The 24,116-nt window shown below is 37.5% G+C and overlaps 1 protein-coding gene across 1 annotated transcript in view; it reads right to left on the minus strand.

Moving 5' to 3' along the window:
- LOC128045700 (medium-chain specific acyl-CoA dehydrogenase, mitochondrial) overlaps positions 1 to 24,116 on the minus strand; it is a 48,746-nt gene that overhangs the window by 20,375 nt on the left and 4,255 nt on the right. The window contains exons 3-8 of the mRNA XM_052638153.1: positions 18,767 to 18,864; positions 18,584 to 18,653; positions 17,358 to 17,458; positions 16,501 to 16,581; positions 4,992 to 5,122; positions 2,771 to 2,879 (exon numbers count right to left, since the gene is read on the minus strand). Of these exons, the coding sequence (XP_052494113.1) occupies positions 2,771 to 2,879; positions 4,992 to 5,122; positions 16,501 to 16,581; positions 17,358 to 17,458; positions 18,584 to 18,653; positions 18,767 to 18,864 (590 nt within the window). The remainder of the gene's footprint in view (positions 1 to 2,770; positions 2,880 to 4,991; positions 5,123 to 16,500; positions 16,582 to 17,357; positions 17,459 to 18,583; positions 18,654 to 18,766; positions 18,865 to 24,116) is intronic.

Raw genomic sequence — 24,116 nt, forward strand, 5'->3', positions numbered from 1 at the left:
GACTTTTCACTTAGCAAAGTGCTTTTAAGATTCATCCATGTTGCTGCTGATCAGTATTTCAGAGTAGCATTCTTCTAAAGGATGTACCATATATCCTTTATCTGCTCACCAGCTGATGGGCATCCCCCACTGCCCTGCCACTCCCAAGTTTTCAGTAATTATAAAGAAAGCTGCTATAAACATAGGTCCTTGTTTTTATTTCTCTTGGATAAATATCTAGGAGTGCTGGGTATGTGGTAAGTGCATGTTTAACTTGATAAGAGATTGCCAGGGACATGAAAAGATATTTTTCATCACTAATTATGACAGAAATGGCAATGTAAACTACAATGGGTACCTCACACTGGCCAGAATGGCCATCATTAAAAAGTCTACAAATAAATTGACACAGCTACAATGGAAAACGGTATGGAGATTCCTTAAAAAACTAGGAATAAAACCACTATACGACCCAGCAATCCCACTTCTAGGCATACACTCTGAGAAAACCAGAACTGAAAAAGACACATATATTCCATTGTTCATTGCAGCACTATTCACAATAGCTAGAACATGGAAGCAACCTAGATGTCCGTCAACAGATGAATGAATAAAGAAGTTGTGGTACATATACACAATGGAACATTATTCAGCCATAAAAAGAAACGCATTTGAGTCAGTTCTAATGAGGTGGATGAACCTACAGCCTATCATACAGAGTGAAGTAAGTTAGAAAGAGAAACATAAATACTGTATTCTAATGCATATATACAGAATCTAGAAAAATGGTACTGAAGAATTCATTTGCAGGGCAGCAGTGGAGAAACAGACATAGAGAACAGACTTATGGACATGAGGAGAGGGAAGGAGAGGGTGAGATGTATGCAGAGAGTAACATGGAAACTTACACTACCATATGAAAAATAGATAGCCAAGGGGAGCTTGCTGTATATCTCAGGAAACTCAAACAGGGGCTCTGTATCAACCCTAGAGGGGTGGGGGGATGGGGAGGGAGATGGGCAGGAGGTTCAAAAGGGAGGGGATACATGTATACCTATGGTTGATTCATGTTGAGGTTTGACAGAAAACAACAAAATTTGGTAAAGTAATTATCCTTCAATTAAAAATAAATAAATAAAAGTCTACAAATAATGCTGGAGAGGGTGTGGAGAAAAGGAACCCTTTTACACTGTTGGTGGGAATATAAATTGGTGCTACCACTATGGAAAGCAGTATGAAAGCAAAAATGGTAGTCATTCAGTTGTGTCCAACTCTTTGCAACCCATAGCCCACCAGGCTCCTCTGTCCATGGAATTCTCCAGGCAAGAATACTGGAGTGGGTAGCCATTCCCTTCTCCAGGGGATCTTCCAGACCCAGATACTGAACTTGGGTCTCCTGCATTGCAGGCAGATTCTTTATCATCTAAGCCACCAGGGAAGCCCAGAAAACAGTATGGAGGTTCTTCAAAAACACAAAAATAGGGTTACCATATGATCCAACAATTCCACTCCTGGGCATATACCCAGACAAAACTTTAATTTGAACAGACACATGTACCCCTATGTTTCTAGTGGCACTATATACAATAGCTGAGACATGAACCCAACCTAAATGTCCATCAACAGAGGAAAGGATAAAGAAGATGTGGTATATATATACAACTGAATGTTCCTCAGCCATAAAAAGAATGAAATAATGCCGTTTGCAGTAACTTAGATGGCCTAGAGATTATCCTACTAAGTGAAGTAAGTTAGAAAAAGAAAGGCAAATACAATATGATATCACCCTACATGTGGAATCTTGGAGTAGAAAATAACAACTCACTCCAGTATTCTTGCCTGGAAAATCCTACGGACAAAGAAGCCTGGCAGGCTATAGTCCATGGGGGTCACAAGAGTTGGACGTGACTAAGCACATAGGTGCAATCTAAAATACAAGACAAATGAACATATCTACAAGACAGAAACAGACTCCCAGACACATAGAACAGACTTATGGTTACCAAGGTGGGTGGTGAGGGAGGGAAGGATTGAGAGTTTGGGATTAGCAGATGTAAACTAATATATCCAGAATGGATAAACAACAAGGTCCTACTCTATAGCACAGGGAACTGTATTCAATATCCTGTGATAAACCATAATGGAAAGAATATGAAAAATATATATATATATATAACTGAATCACCCTTCTGTACAGCAGAAATTAACCCAACATTATAAATCAACTATACTTCAATGATATATATATATATATATATGAAAAAAGAAATTGCCAAGATAGTTATTTCCCCTCAATGTTTTGTTTTAAAAATTTTCAAACCAACAGAAGAACTGCAAGGAGTAAAATGAATACCTATATATCTTTGCCTAGATTCACCAATTATGGCACATTTGCTTGATTTCTGTGTTTTGTGTGTGTGTATAACTATTAGCTATTAGCATTATTTATTGAATTATTTGAGAGGAAGTTGTAGATACCATGACCCTTCTTAATAAGCAGCATGAGAAGCAGGAGCAATGAGGATATAGACAAACTGTAAACATAAAGAATTGTATATGTATACAAATTGTATACAATTTGGCCACTCTTTCAAATGACTTGAAACGACTATTCTCAACTTAAAAATCTTCAGGAAGGATTATTTTACCTGATAACATCAAATGCAGCTTTATTTTTATTGCAACTTAATACAAACAAAATGTTTTCAATAAAGGAAACTGAAATTAGTAATTTTTAAATTTATAGTTAAAACAATATTGGAGGCCTTGATCACTATAAGTACACACTTACCTTTCTTCCAATCTGTATTCCTGGGGTGTCTGCTTCCACAATAAAGCCAGTAAAGGCTTTACTAGCAGGAGCCTTAGGATCCGGATCAGAACGAGCCAATAAAAAATACCTAATAAACATGATGATAAAGATAATGGTATCAGCAGATAACAAAATACAATATATGATGACTCCCATCTCAGTTAACCCTCCCAACAATCGCAATTATTATTACTCCCATTTTATAGAAGAAATGAAGCATCAGAAAGATTTAAAAGCTTGCCCAGGTCATAATCTTATTATGTGGCAGAGCTAGTATTTCAATCCACATCTACTTCTTTACCAGAAAGATTTTAAAATGCAACATGAGGAGAAAAGCCAAAACATCCAAATATCCATGTAACCCATGTTCTAAATAGCCTGGAATAGGAGAATTTTTTTAAAATTCCTTAAACAACAAATTTATTTTTTGTGCTTAAAACTAATAAACTATTACTCATTCTACAGTTTTACTTAATAGTTTAAAAAAATAGTAAAAACTCCTTTTCCAGTTTCACATTTTACCTAATTTGTCTTATTATATGATGAGCTGTACTTAATGAATTCTTACAGTTGTGAAAGGTTCTAGTCCCATTATTGGATTTCTCTCACTTGTTACATTGTAAGCATTTCTTCACTTTTTTATTACTTGGTGATATTATGATAACTCAAAAATAACAATATCTGCTGCTGCTAAGTCGCTTCAGTCGTGTCCGACTCTGTGCGACCCCATAGACGGCAGCCCACCAGGCTCCCCCGTCCCTGGGATTCTCCAGGCAAGAACCCTGGAGTGGGTTGCCATTTCCTTCTCCAATGCATGAAAATGAAAAGTGAAAGTGAGGTCACTCAGTCGTGTCTGACTCGTAGCGACCCCATGGACTATAGCCTACCAGGCTTTTCCGTCCATGGGATTTTCCAGGCAAGAGTACTGGACTGGGATGCCATCGCCTTCTCCAACAATATCTAGCACTCCATAATACTGAACACTCATAAAGTGATGGACATATTTAAAATAGACAGTAAACTCACTCTCAGGAATAATGCTTTTCTTGCCAAAAAATAATGCTGAAAGAGCACACACATATATATTGAATCAGAATTTTTGCAGACAAGGAAAGATAGTCCATTTTAGTTCATTATTCCAATAAGCAGAGAGAACTTCCTCTGTAAGTTTCTATGTATATACTTGTAATGATGAGTAAATACATTTTTCCCATGACAACTTACATATTAGACAGAACCACTATCGAAATGCTTGTCCTTATGCTGAGCTATACTCTACATTTGTCTCACTCTCACCCATTTATTCTAAACTGGCTTTCTGAAGCAAATGTATGAACCTAGTCTTCTTTGTATGAGACATTATTTCAAAAACTTTTTAATTCTTCCAATACAAATCTAATTCCTTTATTCTTTACAGGACACATTTTCTGCCTTCACCCTAATTAAGAACATTTACTTGCTTTTGAATTTTTCCCTTTTGTCAATGCCTGTCTTAAAAAGTGTTTCCTAGTACTGCTGCCATTTTTTCCTGTTTGTTTCACGCTATACTTCAGCAAGAAACTACATTCACTTCTTAAAGGCAGATACATCGGACGGTTGATTCCTATTGACCCTTTTTTCATATTTTTTTTTTTCCCACAAATAGTGCTATCAAATATGTTTCCCTTCAACATTTTATATTTATACAAGTGATTTTATGACATTCTGTTGAACTTCATGTCACTATTTTTGAACTTACATATTTGGGCTTTTAGATTTTTTTAAGTAAAATTCTGTCCACTCTAAAAGATAATGCTTATTGCTCAGGATTAGAGAAATGTGCTACACCAGTGACGTTCCTTTCTCCCTCAGAGTCTTCGGGGAATGGCTCCAAGGAGGTGCTGGTGCAGAGAATGGAGAGTAGGTGTAGTGAGCCAAGCAGATGGAGCTCTAGCTTTCCTAATTAGATTCAACTAGAGCAGGTGTTTTTGTTTTATTTTATTTTACAAATTAAACTTCTGAGACAATTTGAAGAAATAGCTCAGGACTTAGAACTTTTGAAAATTACTCAATTATTTATAATCTTTTATGGACTATCCAGTTCTGTGAATAAAACTTATCTTAATTGTGGTGGTTTAATAACAAAGGAAAGGAGAGAGGGGGAGATTCTGAATATGCAGTAATGAAGAAACAATGTACAGAGATGTTTTAAACAACATACCAATTAGCTTTTCCTCCATTGGTTATCCACATCTTCTGACCATTAATAATATACTCATCTCCTTTCTTTTCTGCTTTGGTTTTTATACCAGCTACATCAGAGCCTGCTACAGGTTCTGTTACACAATAGGCCTTGAAGATATGGAAAAAAGGAAATAAATAAATGTTAATTATTAAATTATGAACATTTAGAACCAGAAAGGTATCTTATTTTCTGTCAATAATTTTAAATATTTTAAAATATGTAAAAATAAAATGTTCTTACAGAATCAAACTCTTTAAATGTCAAAACATTTACTATGTAATTTAAAACAAGATGTAGGATACCAATTATTGTTGTTCAGTTGCTAAGTCATGTCCAACTCTTTGCGACCCCATGAACTGCAGCACAATAGGTTTCCCTGTCCTTCCCTATGAAGAATACCAATAATCTATGTCAAAAATTAAAATGTTAGGTATCTTCAACCAAGTTAAATTCAATTTCACATGAACTCATTCATTCAAACATGTACTGAGTAGTATCTACTATTTACCAGATTATAAAAGAGGAGATGAAAATATCTTGTCTTCAAAATTTGTACAATGTAACAGTGAAGTGAAGTTGCTCAGTCACGTCCGACTTTTTGTGACCCCATGGACTGTAGCCTACCGGCTCCTCCATCCATGGGATTTTCCAGGCAAAGGTACTGGAGTGGATTGCCATTTCCTTCTCCAGAGGATCTTCCTGACCCAGGGATCAAACCCAGGTCTACCTGCATTTCAGGCAAACACTTTACCCTCTGAGCCACTAGGGAAGCTAGATGTAACAGCAGAGATGAATACTATAGAATACTATACTGTAATGACATATCTACGTATTATAGTCATACATACAGGGCTTAAAAAACTAGGTTTAGTTTTAGGGTGTCCAGAAAGCTTCCAGAGGTGATGCTTAAATTAAGTCTCAAAAAATGAAAAGGAATACTTAAAAGATAATCAGATTCTATAACATGTATACAGATTCTATAGCATGTAAAGGAATGGTAGAAAATTAATCTGGGAAGAAAGGAAGGGAACAGATGACAAAAAACACTTTTATTATACTAAGTTAAATTTTTATCTGGTAGAAAGAACAGGAGCCTCTTAAGGCTCTTCAACAGAGGTGTGACAAGATGTAAACAGTAACGGATAAAGGGTTAAGTTCAGTTAAGTTCAGTCACACAGTTGTGTCCCACTCTTTGCCACTCCATGGACTGCAGCACACCAGGCCTCACCATCCATCACCAACTCCTGGAGTCTACTCAAACCCATGTCCATTGAGTCAGTGATGCCATCCAACCATCTCATCCTCTGTCATCCCCTTCTCCTCCTACCTTCAATCTTTCCCAGCATCAGGGTCTTTTCAAATAAGTCAGCTCTTCGTATCAGATGGCCAAAGTATTGGAGTTTCAGCTTCAGCATCAGTCCTTCCAATGAATATTCAGGACTGATCTCCTCTAGGATGGACTGGTTGGATCTCCTTGCAGTCCAAGGGACTCTCAAGAGTCTTCTCCAACACCACAGTTCAAAAGCATCAATTCTTCGGCACTCAGCTTTCTTTATACTCCAACTCTCACATTCATACATGGATGTATGGACTAGTGGAAAAACCATAGCCTTGACTAGACAGACCTTTGTTGCCAAAGGAATGTTTTTGCTTTTTAATATGCTATCTAGGTTGGTCATAATTTTTCTTCCAAGGAGCAAGCACATTTTAATTTCATGGCTGCAGTCACCATCTGCAGTGATTTTGGAGCCCCCAAAAATAAACTCTGACACTGTTTCCACTGTTTCCCCATCTATTTGCCATGAAGTGACGGGACTAGATGCCATGATCTTAGTTTTCTAAATGTTGAGCTTTAAGTCAACTTTTTCACTCTCCTCTTTCACTTTCATCAAGAGGTTCTTTAGTTCTTCTTCACTTTCTGCCATAAGAGTGGTGTAATCTGCATATCTGAGGTTATTGATATTTCTCCTGGCAGTCTTGATTCCAGCTTGTGCTTCATCCAGCCCAGTGTTTCTCATGATGTACTCTGCATATAAGTTAAACAAGCAGGGTGACAAGATATAGCCTTGACGTACTCCTTTTCCTATTTGGAACCAGTCTGTTGTTCCACGTCGTTCTAACTGTTGCTTCCTGATGTGCATACAGATTTCTCAAGAGGCAGGGATGGTGGAAGGCATACAGATTTCCCAAGAGGATAAAGGGAAGGTGGAAGGGCAAACAATAGGTTGCTGAAGTTCATTCACGTTTACTGGGTGAAGTTCCTCACCCTTAAGGTACTTAGTCCAAAGAGAGAAATCTTAACAGTTCATTTTAATTCAAAGTACTAAGGGACTATAAGGACATCAGAAATGACTACTTAGACCTATAGAAGGGTGGGAGGTGAGTGATAAGGAGGGTAATAAGAATACGTTTGGAGAAGATACAATGAATACTCATTGGAGGAGATAAGTCTTGAAGGAAAAATAAATGAGGCAAGCAGATCTAGGCACAGAAGAATGAAATAGCGTTGTGCAGGGCAAAGTACTAGCAGTTCAGGTGTCGTTCAGGCAGTAAGTCATGTACGACTCTTTGCAACCTCATGGATTGCGCACACCAGGCTTCCCTGTCCTTCAATATCTCCCAGAGTTTGCTCAAATTCATGTCCATTAAGTTCAGTTCAGTTCAGTCGCTCAGTCGTGTCCGACTCTTTGCGACCCCATGAATCGCAGCACACCAGGCCTCCCTGTCCATCACCAACTCCCAGAGTTCACTCAGAGTCACATCCATCGAGTCGTTGATGCCATCCAGCCATCTCACCCTCTGTCGTCCCCTTCTCCTCCTGCCCCCAATCCCTCCCAGCATCAGAGTCTTTTCCAATGAGTCAACTCTTCGCATGAGGTGGCCAAACTACTGGAGTTTCAGCTTCAGCATAATTCCTTCCAAAGAAATCCCAGGGCTGATCTCCTTCAGAATGGACTGGTTGGATCTCCTTGCAGACAAGGGACTCTCAAGAGTCTTCTCCAACACCACAGTTCAAAAGCATCAATTCTTTGGTGCTCAGCCTTCTTCACAGTCTAACTCTCACATCCATACGTGACCACAGGAAAAACCATAGCCTTGACTAGACGGACCTTAGTCGGCAAAGTAATGTCTCTGCTTTTGAATATGCTATCTACGTTGGTCATAACTTTTCTTTCAAGGAGTAAGCGTTTTTTAATTTCATGGCTGCAATCACCATCTGCAGTGATTTTGGAGCTCAAAAAAATAAAGTCTGGCACTGTTTCCACTGTTTCCCCATCTATTTCCCATGAAGTGATGGGACTGGATGTCCGTTAAGTAGGTGATGCTTTATCTAACCATCTCATCCTCCATCACTCTCTTCTCCTTTTGCTTCAATCTTTCCCAGGATCTGGGTCTTTTCCAATTAGTCAGCTTTTGGAATCAGGAAGCCAAAGTATTGGATCTCCAGCTTAAGCATCAGACTTTCCAATGAATATTCAAGGCTGATTTCCTTTAGGACTGACTGGTTTGATCTCCCTGTAGTCCAAAGGACTCCTAAGAGTCTTCTCTAGCACCACAATTCAAAGGCATCAATGGATTTTTTTTTTAATCAATTATATAAGTCTAGCCAAAAATAATGTCTAAGAGATAAGTCCATGTAGGAAGGAAAAGGTCAGATTTAAACATAAATCATACAGATCATAGCATTAGCACTGTTGATTTATATAAAACACTCTTGACTTAAATTGCCAAATCAGTCTCCCCACTGGTGTTAAGGTTTGGTATACTCACTGAATAGCCTATTAAGTCTCCAGTTCCGGGCTTTACCTCTCCCCTGACCTTTACCCTCTTACATGGATTTATCTATTAGACATTTTTCTTGGTAATAAACACCTTAAGCAAAATGCATCCCAAACAAAATTATTTTCTGTCCACTCTTCAGAACTACTCGTCTAGATTATCTAAAAGTGGCACTAGTGGTAAAGAATTCACTGGCCGATGCAAGGGATGCTAATGATGTGGGTTCAATCCCTGGGTTGGGAAGATCCCCTGGAGTAGGGAATGGCAACTCACTCCAGTATTCTTGCTTGGAAAATCCCATGGACAAAGGAGCCTGGAGGCTACAATCTGCTGCTTCTGCTGCTGCTAAGTCGCTTCAGTTGTGTCTGACTCTGTGTGACCCCATAGATGGCAGCCCACCAGGCTCCCCCGTCCCTGGGATTCTCCAGGCAAGAACACTGGAGTGGGTTGCCATTTCCTTCTCCAACGCATGAGAGTGAAAAGTGAAAGTGAAGTCGCTCAGTCGTGTCCGACTCTTAGTGACCCCATGGACTGCAGCCTACCAAGCTCCTCAGTCCATGGGATTGTCCAGGTAAGAGTACTGGAGTGGGATGCCATTGCCTTCTCCGAGGCTATAATCTATGGGGTCACAAAAAGTCAGACGTGACTGACCATGGTATCTAAAATGAGAGTGATGAAACCATTCTACTCTGTACTTATCATACCATGTTAGAGTACTATATTTAACTCTATGATATTTTGGGTCAATTTTAAAAAGGTGATGGGACTTAATTGTGAAAAAAAGATCAGGAAAACTGGTTCTAATTAGCTTAGAAAAGATAAGATTCATATGATAGCCATAATGAAATAGCTGAAGGGTTATATAGGCAAGGGAAAGAATTTGACTTGATAGGAGAAAACTACTATGAAATTATTCAAACTTACTGAACACCTATTATGGTATCAGGTGGTGAAATGATAAAAAGAAATGACACAATCCTTTTCCTCAGGAGCACATAATCTAGAAAAGCGTTCTAATGGTCAGAGATACTCCCAAATGCAGCTGCTTCAGGAACCTGTGACTCCCAGATAGGAAAACATGAGATAGATGGTCTTTTCACAGATATGTGATAGAGCAAATTCAGACGACACATAAAGTTAACTAGATTACTCTCCTACCTGGAGATTCAAAGATGTTTTCAGCATCATAACAACAATAAAAAAGTATTACACAAATGAACTGTTCAGAAAAAATAATGCTTTAAAATACCAAAATTTTAAATATTGATAACTTTGGAAAATTTTTCCTTAAAATGTGCTATTAGACATTTCTCTGGTTTATAACGCATAGTTTTTAGAGCTTATGAAGTGTATGGGTTTGTGTTTCTATACAAAATGGATGGTTTTTGTCTTATTTGATTGCCACAGAGTAATTTTATGTTTTTTTCGGCAGAAGCCACTTTTGCTTCCATTGCAACTAGTCTTCATTCAGTTCAGTTGCTCAGTCGTGTCTGACTCTTTGTGACCGCATGAATCGCAGCACTCCAGGCCTCCCTGTCCATCACCAACTCCTGGAGTTCACTCAGGCTCATGTCCATCGAGTCAGTGATGCCATCCAGCCATCTCATCCTCTGTCGTCCCCTTCTGCTCCTGCCCCCAATCCCTCCCAGCATCAGAGTCTTTTCCAATGAGTCAGCTCTTCACAGGAGGTGGCCAAAGTACTGGAGTTTCAGCTTTAGCATCATTCCTTCCAAGGAAATCCCAGGGCTGATCTCCTTCAAAATGGATTGATTAGATCTCCTTGAAGTCCAAGGGACTCTCAAAAGTCTTCTCCAATACCACAGTTCAAAAGCATCAGTTCTTCGGCACTCAGCCTTCTTCACAGTCCAACTCTCACATCCATATCTGACCACAGGAAAAACCATAGCCTTGACTAGACAGACCTTAGTCGGCAAAGTAATGTTTCTGCTTTTGAGTATGCTGTCTAGGTTGGTCATAACTTTCCTTCCAAGGAGTAAGAGTCTTTTAATTTCATGGCTGCAGTCACCATCTGCAGTGATTTTGGAGCCCAAAAACATAAAGTCTGACACTGTTTCCCCATCTATTTCCCATGAAGTAATGGGACCAGATGCCATGATCTTCGTTTTCTGAATGTTGAGCTTTAAGCCAACTTTTTCACTCTCCACTTCCACTTTCATCAAGAGGCTTTTTAGTTCCTCTTCACTTTCTGCCATAAGGGTGGTGTCATCTGCTTATCTGAGGTGACTGATATTTCTCCTGGCAATCTTGATTCCAGCTTGTGTTTCTTCCAGTCCAGCGTTTCTCATGATGTACTCTACATAGAAGTTAAATAAGCAGGGTGACAATATACAGCCTTGATGTACTCCTTTTGCTATTTGAAACCAGTCTGTTGTTCGATGTCCAGTTCTAACTGTTGCTTCCTGACCTGCATACAGATTTCTCAAGAGGCAGGTCAGGTGGTCTGGTATTCCCACCTCTTTCAGAATTTTCCACAGTTTATTGTGATCCACACAGTCAAAGGCTTTGGCATAGTCAATAAAGCAGACATAGATGTTTTTCTGGAACTCTCTTGCTTTTTCCATGATCCAGCGGATGTTGGCAATTTGATCTTTGGTTCCTCTGCCTTTTCGAAAACCAGCATGAACATCTGGAAGTTCACGGTTCATGTATTGCTGAAGCCTGGCTTGGAGAGTTTTGAGCATTACTTTACTAGCATGTGAGATGAGTGCAATTGTGAGGTAGTTTGAGCATTGCCTTTCTTTGGGATTGGAATGAAAGTTGACCTTTTCCAGTCCTGTGGCCACTGCTGAGTTTTCCCAATTTGCTGGCATATTGAGTGCACCATTTTCACAGCATCATCTTTCAGGATTTGAAATAGCTCAACTGGAATTCCATCACCTCCCCTAGCTTTGTTCGTAGTGATGCTTTAAGGCCCACTTGACTTCACATTCCAGGATGTCTGGCTCTAGATGAGTGATCACACCATCGTGATTATCTGGGTTGCGAAGATCTTTTTTGTACAGTTCTTCTGTGTATTCTTGCCACCACTTAATATCTTCTGCTTCTGTTAGGTCCAGACCATTTCTGTCCTTTATCAAGCCCATCTTTGCATGAAATGTTCCCTTGGTATCTCTAATTTTCTTGAAGAGATCTCTAGTCTTTCCCATTCTGTTGTTTTCCTCTATTTATTTGCACTGATCGCTGAAGAAAGCTTTCTTATCTCTTCTTCTATTCTTTGGGACTCTGCATGCACATGCTTATATCTTTCCTTTTCTCCTTTGCTTTTCACCTCTCTTCTTTTCACAGCTATTTGTAAGGCCTCCCCAGACAGCCATTTTGCTTTTCTGCTTTTCTTTTCCATGGGGATGGTCTTGATCCCTGTCTCCTGTACAATGTCACGAACCTCATTCCATAGTTCATTAGGCACTCTATCTATCAGATTTAGGCCCTTAAATCTATTTCTCACTTCCACTGTATAATCATAAGGGATTTGATTTAGGTCTAGCGCTTTTCCCTACTTTCTTCAATTTAAGTTTGCATTTGGTAATAAGGAGTTCAAAATCTGAGCCACAGTCAGCTCCTGGTCTTGTTTTTGTTGACTATATAGAGCTTCTCCATCTTTGGCTGCAAAGAATATAATCAATCTGATTTCGGTGTTGACCATCTGGTGATGTCCATGTGTAGAGTCTTCTCTTGTGTTTTTGGAAGAGGGTGTTTGGAGCCAAAGCAAAAACAATACCCAGTTGTGGATGTGACTGGTGATAGAAGCAAGGTCCGATGCTGTAAAGAGCAATATTGCATAGGAACCTGGAATGTCAAGTCCATGAATCAAGGCAAATTGGAAGTGGTCAAACAAGAGATGGCAAGAGTGAACATTGACATTCTAGGAATCAGTGAACTAAAATGGACTGGATTGGGTGAATTTAACTCAGATGACCATTATATCTACTACTGCAGGGAGGAATCCCTCAGAATAAATGAAGTAGACATCATGATCAACAAAAAGAGTCCAAAATGCAGCACTTGGATGCAATCTCAAAAACGACAGAATGATCTCTGTTCGTTTCCAAGGCAAACCATTCAATATCATAGCAATCCAAGTCTATGCCCCAACCAGTAACGCTGAAGAAGCTGAAGTTGAACAGTCCTATGAAGACCTACAAGACCTTTTAGAACTAACACCCAAAAACGATGTCCTTTTCATTATAGGGGACTGGAATGCAAAAGTAAGAAGTCAAGAAACACCTGAAATAACAGGCAGATTTGGACTTGAAATGCAGAATGAAGCCGAGCAAAGACTAATAGAGTTTTGCCAAGAAAATATCTTCATTACCATACTGTATTTCAAGAAAATTAGTATTTATTTTTATATAAATATATTTAAATAACATTCTTAAAATAATAATATTAAAAGATTGTCTTAAAAGATATTAATTTAGTATTCTTAAGGATATTAATATTCTTAAAATAGTAAGAGAATATATTACAATAATATTCTTTTATTCATAACTATTTATTTATGATGAATTTATTTTGCATAATTGTATAAATCCTATGATACAATAATACAAATATAATAATACAATTTGGGTAAGGATCTGAGGATCTACCAGTCTTTTGTAGCAGGAGCCTAGTTTTATTCACTGTTTTATTCTAAGTCCTCCTGGTACACAGTATTCACAAATTTAGAAGAATGAGAATAACATTATAAACTTATTAGTGATGATGCTACCACCTTATTTTTGTAGATTTTAGTAGGCAATTTTGCATTGTTCTCTATTAAATTACTAACTTGTTTGGTCTTACACTCTAAAGGGATTGGAGGTAGTTTATATAATACATGTTTTGTTTTTTTTTTTATCACAGTGAAGTAAAAGTAAACTAGAAGAATAATATACTATAACACATGCTTTGAGGTTCAGATAATTACTAACAGAGGACTATAAAACTAGCTCAATGCTTCCTACTTACCAAAACAAAAAATTCTACCTGTAAGTGTAAACTGGCATATAGCAAGGAATTCAGATATTAAGTGAATGGATGGATGAATGAATGGCAGTTAAAGAGAAACAAAGTTTCCCCTGGTATTAGCTATGAAAGAAATTTCTCTATTATATTGCAAAAGGGACACTATGTGAAGATATTCTTATAAAAACATAAGTACTTTATCTTACTGTATGCTTCTAAGTTGTTATATGCCCTATTTTCAGAAGAGATTTTGAAGCTAAGTAACTATATAAGATCCTACTGCTACTACATTGCTTGAAGATAGGTCTTGGGACCTCAACTTCAGCATTGTTTCAGTTACATTTCAGCTATTAATACTTCCCAGTTCCACTGGAAATGCATGGTTTTATGACAAGAGTTTTCTTTACCACTGTTAGGTTTTTCAGACACTTCAAAGTTCTTAGACCATGTTTGGACAAATAAGTTTACTGAAGGTCTTGCCTATGACAAGCTTGTTCCAACAGTCTAATACTTGTTTCTAGTCATCTAATACTGTATATATTTTAGGTATATGCTGTTTAAAAAATTTAACCCAATTTTTAAAAAAGAAATAGGTTTCTTATTATTTTAATATATATATATACAATAATGCAATTAGTTTTGATTTTTGGAAAATTTTTCTGTACTAAGTGGTATTGAAAAATAATTATACAGCTCCTTGCTCTGTGATAACCTAGAGGGGTGGGATGGAGGGAGTAGGAGGAGGTCTAAGAGGAGGGGATATATGTGTTGAGTACATATAGCTGATACACTTCATTATACAGCAGAAACTAACAAAACACTGTAAAGCAATTATACTGCAATAAAAAAAATAATTACAGTGTTACCCTTATTTATTTCTGTTCTCATATCCTCAAAAATAGGATAACTGATCACACGATCTGGCAAGAGATTAAATCTTACAAATATGTACTAACCCTGTAAAGTTAAGCCCAAAGACTTATCTTTTTCTGTATAAATTTTTACCATGACATTATTTTTAAAAGCAACAATCTAAGGAATTTAAATATTCAATAATATGGACTAGTGAAATAATTTATAGTACATCAATTAGATAGCATATTATGTAGTAAAAAAATCACAGTATTTAAAAAGTAGAGCAGAAAAATGCTTATTATATTAAAAAGGATATAAAACTGCACATATTACCATAACCGTGAAAAATACATCTGTATGTATTAAAAAATCAAGTAGAATATACAGTAATACAGTAAGACAGTTATACCAGTTAAATTCATATCTGAGGGATTACAGACATTTTTGTTCTTCTTCATATCTTTCTAAATCTTCTATATCATTTTTATAATCAGAAAAAATTTTTAAATATTAATTTCTAGAAAGTTTTAAAAAACACAATAGTACTATAATTTTATAAATATTATTGGGCATTAACTGAAACAGTATAAATTAAGCAATACTTTGAATTAATATACCTATTGATTATTTTCATTTTCACCACTGGCTTCATATTTGAGTATATCAATTGCAGTATATACATATGTGAGTATGTATTATGAGCTAGAAGAGGGAAAATGTACAGCAAATCATTATTAATTCAGAGATCAGAATACTTTAGGGACTAGAATGAATATATTTTTACATATATTAAAGATATGAATAACAAACAAAACTGTCAAAGGAATGTTTAAAATATTTAAACTACTTTTATAAGATTTTACTATTTTAGAAATACCTATTTATAACTAATAAGATAATTACAAATATTCTTATCCGTACATTAAGTTCTTCTAACCATCTCTCTATGCTACAATTTTTTAGCTTGTTTCTAACATTTTATACATTACAAGAAAAGAACCTGATGTTTCACACAATTCTTAGATAATATTGAAATTTAGCCTTCTAAGAAACTTTCATTTGTTGAAACAAATTGACAATTAAGTAGGAAATACATATAAATGTCTTTTATTAGTTTGCCTGAAATTTAGGCCCTGAAATAAACTTAAAATGTTTTCAAATGTTACTTTCTATTCTTTCAGACTGATTCTCACAAGTAGCTCAAAACTAATAACCATTTACTATGTTTCAGTATCACAATCACACCCTAGACTGAAATCTGTTTCACTAATACCCAAAAGAAAGAAAAAATCCTTATGTAAAGTCACTTTGAAAATAAAAACTCAGTATGCATGTGTGTAAAACGTATGAAAATATCTTTTTTTAAAAAATCCAATTTAAAAATTAGTTGAGTAAATCTCAGAAAATTAAATAAAATCTATAACTCTCCTCCTGAAGTCACTCTGATTCAACAGTTATCTTGTCAGTCATATTAATTTCTTATTAGTTCAATACACTATTAGTTCAAACATCTAGAATTATATATTTGATCTGAACTTCTTGACACACAACTACTCCGTTCGAGAACTCCAGAGTGCTCCATTAAGTAGATATTTCTTGCCTGGAAATAAGTTAGAGGATTCTTATGATAATTTTCTGGCATCCTAGAAACATCATAAGTAGGTTTCTTTTTTCTGGAAACAGGCAAGAGAATAATTTTATGAAACTTTTTGGCATCCCAGAAACACTACTGTACTTAAATATGTTGCTTTTGTCTTAACATGTTATATAGCCCAATGTATATATACAGACTGAAAAGGAAAAAGAGCACGCTTATTCCTTTCTTCTTCTATTTTTATTCCTTTCTTAAATGTGAAATAAAGTAGCTGCTGCATATACTCACACACATTAATGGCTCCTCAGTCATTCTCCCCAAATATTTCTTTTGTTGTTGATCATTTCCAGCAATAATAACAGGCATTTGCTGTCAACCAAAGGGAAGTGACATTAAAAATCAAGATATTTTAAAATTTGGTATGTCAATTCTTTCTTTATTACTGGCCTCGCTGCACAGCTTGTGGGGTTTCAGTTTCCCAACTAGGGACTGAACTCAGGCCCTCGGAGCAGTGAAAACTCAGAGTTGAAACCACTGGACTTCCAGGGAATTCCTAGTAAATTCAAATATAACACTATAATTCAAAACAAGACAACTATTTTTCCCCAAGTGTAAGCCCAAAGAAATGGCCTTTATTCTGCCTCTAAGTCAGAGAGCTAACACCACAAGGACATAAATCTCTTAATCCAAGTATGCACACACAACTAAGTTATATAGGACTTGTTCATAATGTAACATGTAAACATCTACTGTAGTAAAATGCACAGATAAATAATTAAATTTATAATAAATGATATGGTACATATGATCAGGTCTCCTAAGACTTATTCACTAAACTTCAGCATTGCCAGCAGTGGCAGCAAGTCATCCCAATCCTTCTCCTGAATGACCTTATCTAAGAATTGCCACTGAAGCCACAGCCAAGTGTACAGTTTCCCCACAAGGACAGGCAGGACTCCAAGTACTAACCACAACAGGGTCAGAACAATCAACTCATGGAGTAAAAATCCAGGCTTCACTGCAGAACCTTGTGTTTTGTTGTTTTTTTTTAAGAAGAAAACTGTATTCTGCCTATTAATCTAACCTAGCAGGATTTTTTCATTAACCACAGCTCGGTTACCCAATTAATTTTCTAAATAACTTACCCCTAGAGAATTTGCTTCAATAGCAGTCTGAACCCCTGTACATCCATAAGCCAATTCTTCACTAATTAAACAGCTATCAAAAGTTCCAAGTCCAAGACCTCCTACAATATCAAAATGTTTTAAGAGCCCATTGTAATACATAGCATATCTCAACAGAAATAAAGGCAAATTATTTAAATAGCTTGCAATATAACAATTAGGTTAACTTAATCTTAAAAGCAAATTTACAAATATATCTATAACACAAGAAATTAAAAGATTTTGGGCCAGTACAGTAACAAAATATACTTTGTTATATAAAGCTAAAATTAGTTTTAAAATTTCAAAAAGCTCTCTTACTATTTGTAATGTGGACCTGTCTTCCTGCTTCACCTTGATTTTGTAAAAATTTGATTCAACTTTGCTAAAAGTTTGACCCTTTGAGGAAAGGAGTGAAAGGAAGTCTCAATTAAATGTAAAATTGAAAGTAGAATTTAAAAGCAACAACTCAACCAACCTAGACAGAGAATTAACAAGGATTAAGTTAACATTGTGATTTAATCACTAGGTCGACTGGGATTCTTACAACCCCATGGGGTGTAGCCTGCCAGGTTCCTCTGTCCATGGCATTCTCCAGGCAAGAATATTTGAGTGGGTTGCATTTCCTTCTCCAGGGATGTTCCTGACCCAGGGATTGAACTTGAGTCTCCAGCATTGCAGGCAGATTCTTTACCATCTGAGCTACCAGGGAAACCCCACTTTGGAACCAGTTATAAAGAAGGAAGAATGCCTCTGATTGTTGAGTACAAGGCTTCTAAAAGCTGGCAAACATTGAAGTCTATACAGGGGCTGCTGCTGCTAAGTCGCTTCAGTCATGTCCAACTCTGTGCGACCCCGTAGAAGGCAGCCCACCAGGCTCCACCGTCCCTGGGATTCTCCAGGCAAGAACACTGGAGTGGGTTGCCATTTCCTTCTCCAATGCATGAAAGTGAAAAGTGAAAGTGAAGTTGCTCAGTCGTGTCCGAATCTTCGCAACCCCATGGACTGCAGCCTATCTGGCTCCTCTGTCCAAGGGATTTTCCAGGCAAGAGTACTGGAGTGGGTCACCATTGCCTTCTCCACTATACAGGGGCACATAGGTACAAAACCATTTAATGGTGACAAATATTTGAAAGAATGACTGAATAGAGTTTTAGAGTTTTCTTGTTCATATGCATGCTAGGATTAAAAATGAAAAGAAAGCTTACCACAACTTTCTGGAATGTGTGTATTCATTAAACCAAGCTCCCAGGCTCTTTTAATTAATGGGACAGGGTACTGAAAGAAATATAATAATAATAGAGAAAAAAAGTTATATTTAAAATCTACTTATATTTAAAATCTTGTAAAATTTGTCAAAGACTTTCACTCCTAAAAGTGCATATACCTACCTCGCCGGTTTTATCATATTCTGCAGCAACTGGAATTATTTCCTCCCTGGCAAATTTACGAGCAGTAGCTTGAAATTCTTTCTGTTGTTCAGTGAATTCTAAGGGAAAGTTATATTTAAAACATTTAAATAGGACAATGAGTTGAGAATATGAAGTCAGTATGTGCTGCTGCTGCTGCTAAGTCACTTCAGTCGTGTCCGACTCTGTGCAACCCCATAGACGGCAGCCCACCAGGCTCCCCTGTCCCTGGGATTCTCCAAGCAAGAACACTGGAGTGGGTTGCCATTTCCTTCTCCAATGCATGAAAGTACAAAGTGAAAGTGAAGTCGCTCAGTCCTGTCCGACCCTTAGCGACCCATGGACTGTAGCCTACCAGGCTCCTCCATCCATGGGATTTTCCAGGCAAGAGTACTGGAGTGGGGTGCCATTGCCTTCTCTGAGTCAGTATGTAGACAGTTATAACGGAGACATTCACCTTTGATAGCCAGAAAGTTACAGTGCAATGTGCTTTCAGACTACTCAAGATTTCACTGTACCATATAATTAAATCTATGTCAATATTAATACCAAAAAGGTAGGTAAGATTTCTCGCTTTTACAAATGAGTAACAGATACAAACAAGTTTTTCTCTTCCCAGTATTAAAGTAAAAACAATTTTTCTTATTCTTAACTCTGAAGCAGAATCATCATATGTTTACTAATACTGAAATGAAACTAATATGTAAGACATATCCTGACCTCAAGAATCAATCTATTAGGGAAGTAAGACATGACAAGTGACCATACACCAATTAAACTTGTACAAAATATCATAATACCATAACTTCAATTTTACTCCTCCTTTAAACCCAGATAACTTAAGTTTACAAAGGAGTCCAAAGCAACTGACAAAAGTGGTGGGAAGGCTTCTTAAATTAATGAAAGAAATAGGGTGGGTGGACCAAGCACAGTAGCCAATTACTACTGGTTTTTTTCAATTCCACACTAACATGCAGTTTTATTATAGTTGCATCCAACATTAAAGGATAGGTAAAATTTAAGAGTGATATATGATGTTTTGGGCAAAAAGAATGAAAGAAAAGACAGAAAGGTAAGAATGAAAAATAAGAATGTTTAGGATTATAGCAATAATTTGTATGGGGATGTGTGAAATAAAATATAAAAGACATTAGAAATTTGGTATTCAATAGCCTAAAATCAAATCTCTCATTTTACAGATAAAATCCAGAGTTCCAGAGAATATCAAGAAGAGAAAAGAAAGCCTTCTTAAATGAACAATGAAAAGTAGAGAAAAACAATAAAATAGGAAAGACTAGAGATCTCTTCAAGAAAACTGGATATATCAAGGGAACATTTCATGCAAGGATGAGCATGATAAAGGACAAAAATGGTAAAGACCTAACAGAAGCAGAAGAGGTGGTAAGAATACACAGAAGAACTATACCAAAAAGGTCTTAATGACCCATATAACCACAATGGGGTGGTCACTCACCTAGAGTCAGATATCCTGGAGTGTGAAGTCAAGCAGGCCTTAGGAAGCATTACCACCAACAAAGCTAGTTGAGGTGATGGAATTCCAGCTGAGCTATTTCAAATTCTAAAAACTGATGCTGTTAAAGTGCTGCACTCAATATGTCAACAAAATTTGGAAAATTCAGCAGTAGCCACAGGACTGGAAAAGGTCAGCTTTCATTCCAGTCCCAAAGAAGGGCAATGTTCAAACTACCATACAATTGCATTCATTCTGCATCCTAGTAAGGTTATGCTCAAAATCCTTCAAGCTAGGCTTCAGCAGTACATGAACTGAGAACTTCCAGATATTCAAGCTGGATTTAGAAAAAGCAGAGGAACCAGAGATCAAAGTGCCAACATTTGTTGGATCATAGAGAAAGCAAGGGAATTCCAAAAAATATCTACTTCTGCTTCATTGACTACACAAACATCTTTGACTGTGTAGATCACAACACACTGTGGAAAATTCTTAAAGAGATAGGAATACCAGACTACCTTACCTGTCTCCTGAGAAACCTGTATGCAGGTCAAGAAGCAATAGTTAAAACCTTACATGGAAGAATGAGCTGGTTCCAAATTGAGAAAGGAGTATATCAAGGCTATATATTGTCACAGTGTTTATTTCACTTATATGCAGGGTACATCATGTGGAATACTGGACTGAAATACTGGCTGGATGAATCCTAAATTGTAATCAAGATCACCAGGAGAAATATCAACAACCACAGATATGCAAATGATACCACTCTAATGGTACAAAGTGAAGAGGAACTAAACAGTCTCTTGATGAGGGTGAAAGAGGACAGTGAAAAAGCTAGTTTAAAATTCAGCACTCAAAAAATGAAGATCATGGCATCCAGCCCCATCACTTAGTGGCAAATAGAAGGGGGAAAAGTAGAAGCAGTAAGAGATTTTTTTTTTCCTCTTGGATTCCACTGCTGACGGTGACTATAGCCATGAAATTAAAAGATGCTTGCTCCTTGGAGCAAGGCTTCCCTGGTGGCTCAGATGGTAAAGCATCTGCCTACAATGTGGGAGACCCAGGTATGATCCCTGGGTCAGGACGATCCTCTGGAGAAGGAAATGGCAACCCACTCCAGTACTCTTGCCTGGAAAATCCCAAGGGTGGAGGAGACTGGCAGGCTACAGTCTATGGGGTCGCAAAGACACGACTGAGTGACTTCACTTTCTTTCTTTCTGCTCCTTGGAAGGAAAGCTATGACAAACCTAGGCAGCATATTAAAAAGCAAAGACACTACTTTGCCCAACAAAGGTCCATCTAGTCAAAGCTATGGTTTTTCCAGTAGTCATGTATGGATGTGAGAGTTGGACCATACAGAAGGCTGAGTGCTGGAGAATTGGTGCTTTTGAATCGTGCTGGAGAAAATTCTTGAAGAGTCCCTTGGAGAGCAAGGAGATCAAGCCAGTCAATCCTAAAGGAAATCAGCCCTGAATGCTCATGGACGGACTGATGCTGAAGATTCAGTACTTTGGCCACTTGATGCAAAGAGCTGACTCATTGGGAAAGACCTGGATGCTGGGAGAGATTGAAGGCAAAAGAAGAGTACAGCAGAGGATGAAATGGTTAGATAGCATTACCAACTCAATGAACAGGAATTCGAGCAAACTCTCGGAGACAGTGAAGGACAGGGAAGCCTGGCGTCCTGCAGTCCCTAGGGTCAAAAACAGTCAGACACAACTTAGCGACTGCACAACAACAACAACATATCAAGATTGTGAGTGGCAAAGGGGTAGGGAAGGCTAGGATCTATTATGTATTGTTTGAGAACGTACTTTGATCCCATCACTATATGCTAGGATTTCACCTATGTCATATAATTTAATCTTCAAATAAACCTTGTCTTACAGATAGGTGCAACTGGTCACAGGTGTTATCACTATTTCTTTACTTGATGTCCACAATCTCCCTCTGAAACACTTATATCTATCTCATCCTCTGTCACTCACCAAATCGCCACAGATTTCTACTACTAGTCTCTTACTATTGGGTATGAATCTGTATGTGAGAAACTGAAACTAAATAGCAATGATACCAAACCTATGTTAATATCTCAATAAGAAAATAAGAAGATACAGTGTCCCAAACTGCTATCCTCACACTGATGTGAAATTTTCACTTAAATCTGTTGAAGAAACTTTATATGGATGCTGACAATCTTAAAAAATAAAAACTGAAAATGTTAACCCTAGGGAGTTTTGAGTTTGTTATTTCTTTCAGGGTATGACTTCATTATCTCAGCTGCCTTTTAACTTTTTTCTGAAACCAGGTGAATTGAGAAAATGGGTTTTTAAACTAGAGAAACGGTAATATTTCTGAAGTAAGAAGCACTCTAGGGGGCAAAGGATGCTGAAGAAAGGTGTTATTATTTCAAATTCTTTGCCTGGTCTTCACTTTCTAAAGAAAAGGGGAAGGCAAATGTTATTCTGTTTTCCCCCAACACCACATGGCTCCCCAATCCCAAGACTAAGAACCACATTTAGCACCAAACTGCTGTTCCATATAATGGCCAAACTAGACTCTGGCTTATTAGTAGAAACCTAGCAATGTGTATCTAATAGGGTTTAAGAAGTATTTGTTGCATTCTTTTCTAAGTTGAAGACTATTCACATGAAACAGTCGATTTGTTATTTATGAAGATATTAAGAAAAGATGGCAAGAATACACCGAAGAACTGTACAAAAAGAGCGTCACGACCAAGATAATCACCATGGTATGATCACTCACCTAGAGCCAGACATCCTGGAATGTGAAGTCAAGTGAGCCTTGGAAAATATCACTATGAACAAAGCTAGTGGAGATGATGGAATTTCAGTTGAGCTATTTCAAATCCTGAAAGATGATGCTGTGAAAGTGCTGCACTCAGTATGCCAGCAAATTGGGAAAACTCAGCAGTGGCCACAGGACTGGAAAAGGTCAGTTTTCATTCAAACCCCAAAGAAAGGTAATGCCAAAGAATGCTCAAACTACTGCACAATTGCACTCATCTCACACGCTAGTAAAGTAATGCTCAAAATTCTGCAAGTCAGGCTTCAGCAGTACGTGAACCGTGAACTTCCAGATGTTCACACTGGTTTTAGAAAAGACAGAGGAACCAGAGATCAAATTGCCAACATCCGCTGGATCACGGAAAAAGCCAGAGAGTTTCAGAAAAGCATCTATTTCTGCTTTATTGACTATGCCAAAGCCTTTGACTGTGTGGATCACAATAAACTGGAAAATTCTGAAAGAGATGGGAATACCAGACCCCATACCTGCCTCTTGAGAAACCTATATACAGATCAGGAAGCAACAGTTAGAACTGGACATCGAACAACAGACTGGTTTCAAATAGGAAAAGGAGTACGTCAAAGCTGTATATTGTCACTCTGCTTATTTAACTTATATGCAGAGTACATTATGAGAAACGCTGGGCAAACGCTAGGCTGGAAGAAGCACAAGCTGGAATCAAGATTGCTGGGAGAAATATCAATAACCTCAGATATGCAGATGACACCACCCTTATGGCAGAAAGTAAAGAGGAACTAAAAAGCCTCTTGATGAAAGTGAAAGAGAATGAAAATGTTGGCTTAAAGCTCAACATTCAGAAAACTAAGATCATGGCATCTGGCCCCATCACTTCATGGCAGATAGATGGGGAAACAGTGGAAACAGTGTCAGATTTAATTTTGGGGGGCTCCAAATTCACTGCAGATGGTGATTGCAGCCATGAAATTAAAAGACACTTACTCCTTGGAAGGAAGGTTATAACCAACCTAGATAGCATATTGAAAAGCAGAGATATTACTTTGCCAACAAAGGTCTGTCTAGTCATGGCTA

The sequence above is a fragment of the Budorcas taxicolor genome, chromosome 3, assembly GCF_023091745.1.
Source record: "Budorcas taxicolor isolate Tak-1 chromosome 3, Takin1.1, whole genome shotgun sequence".
NCBI lineage: Eukaryota > Metazoa > Chordata > Mammalia > Artiodactyla > Bovidae > Budorcas > Budorcas taxicolor.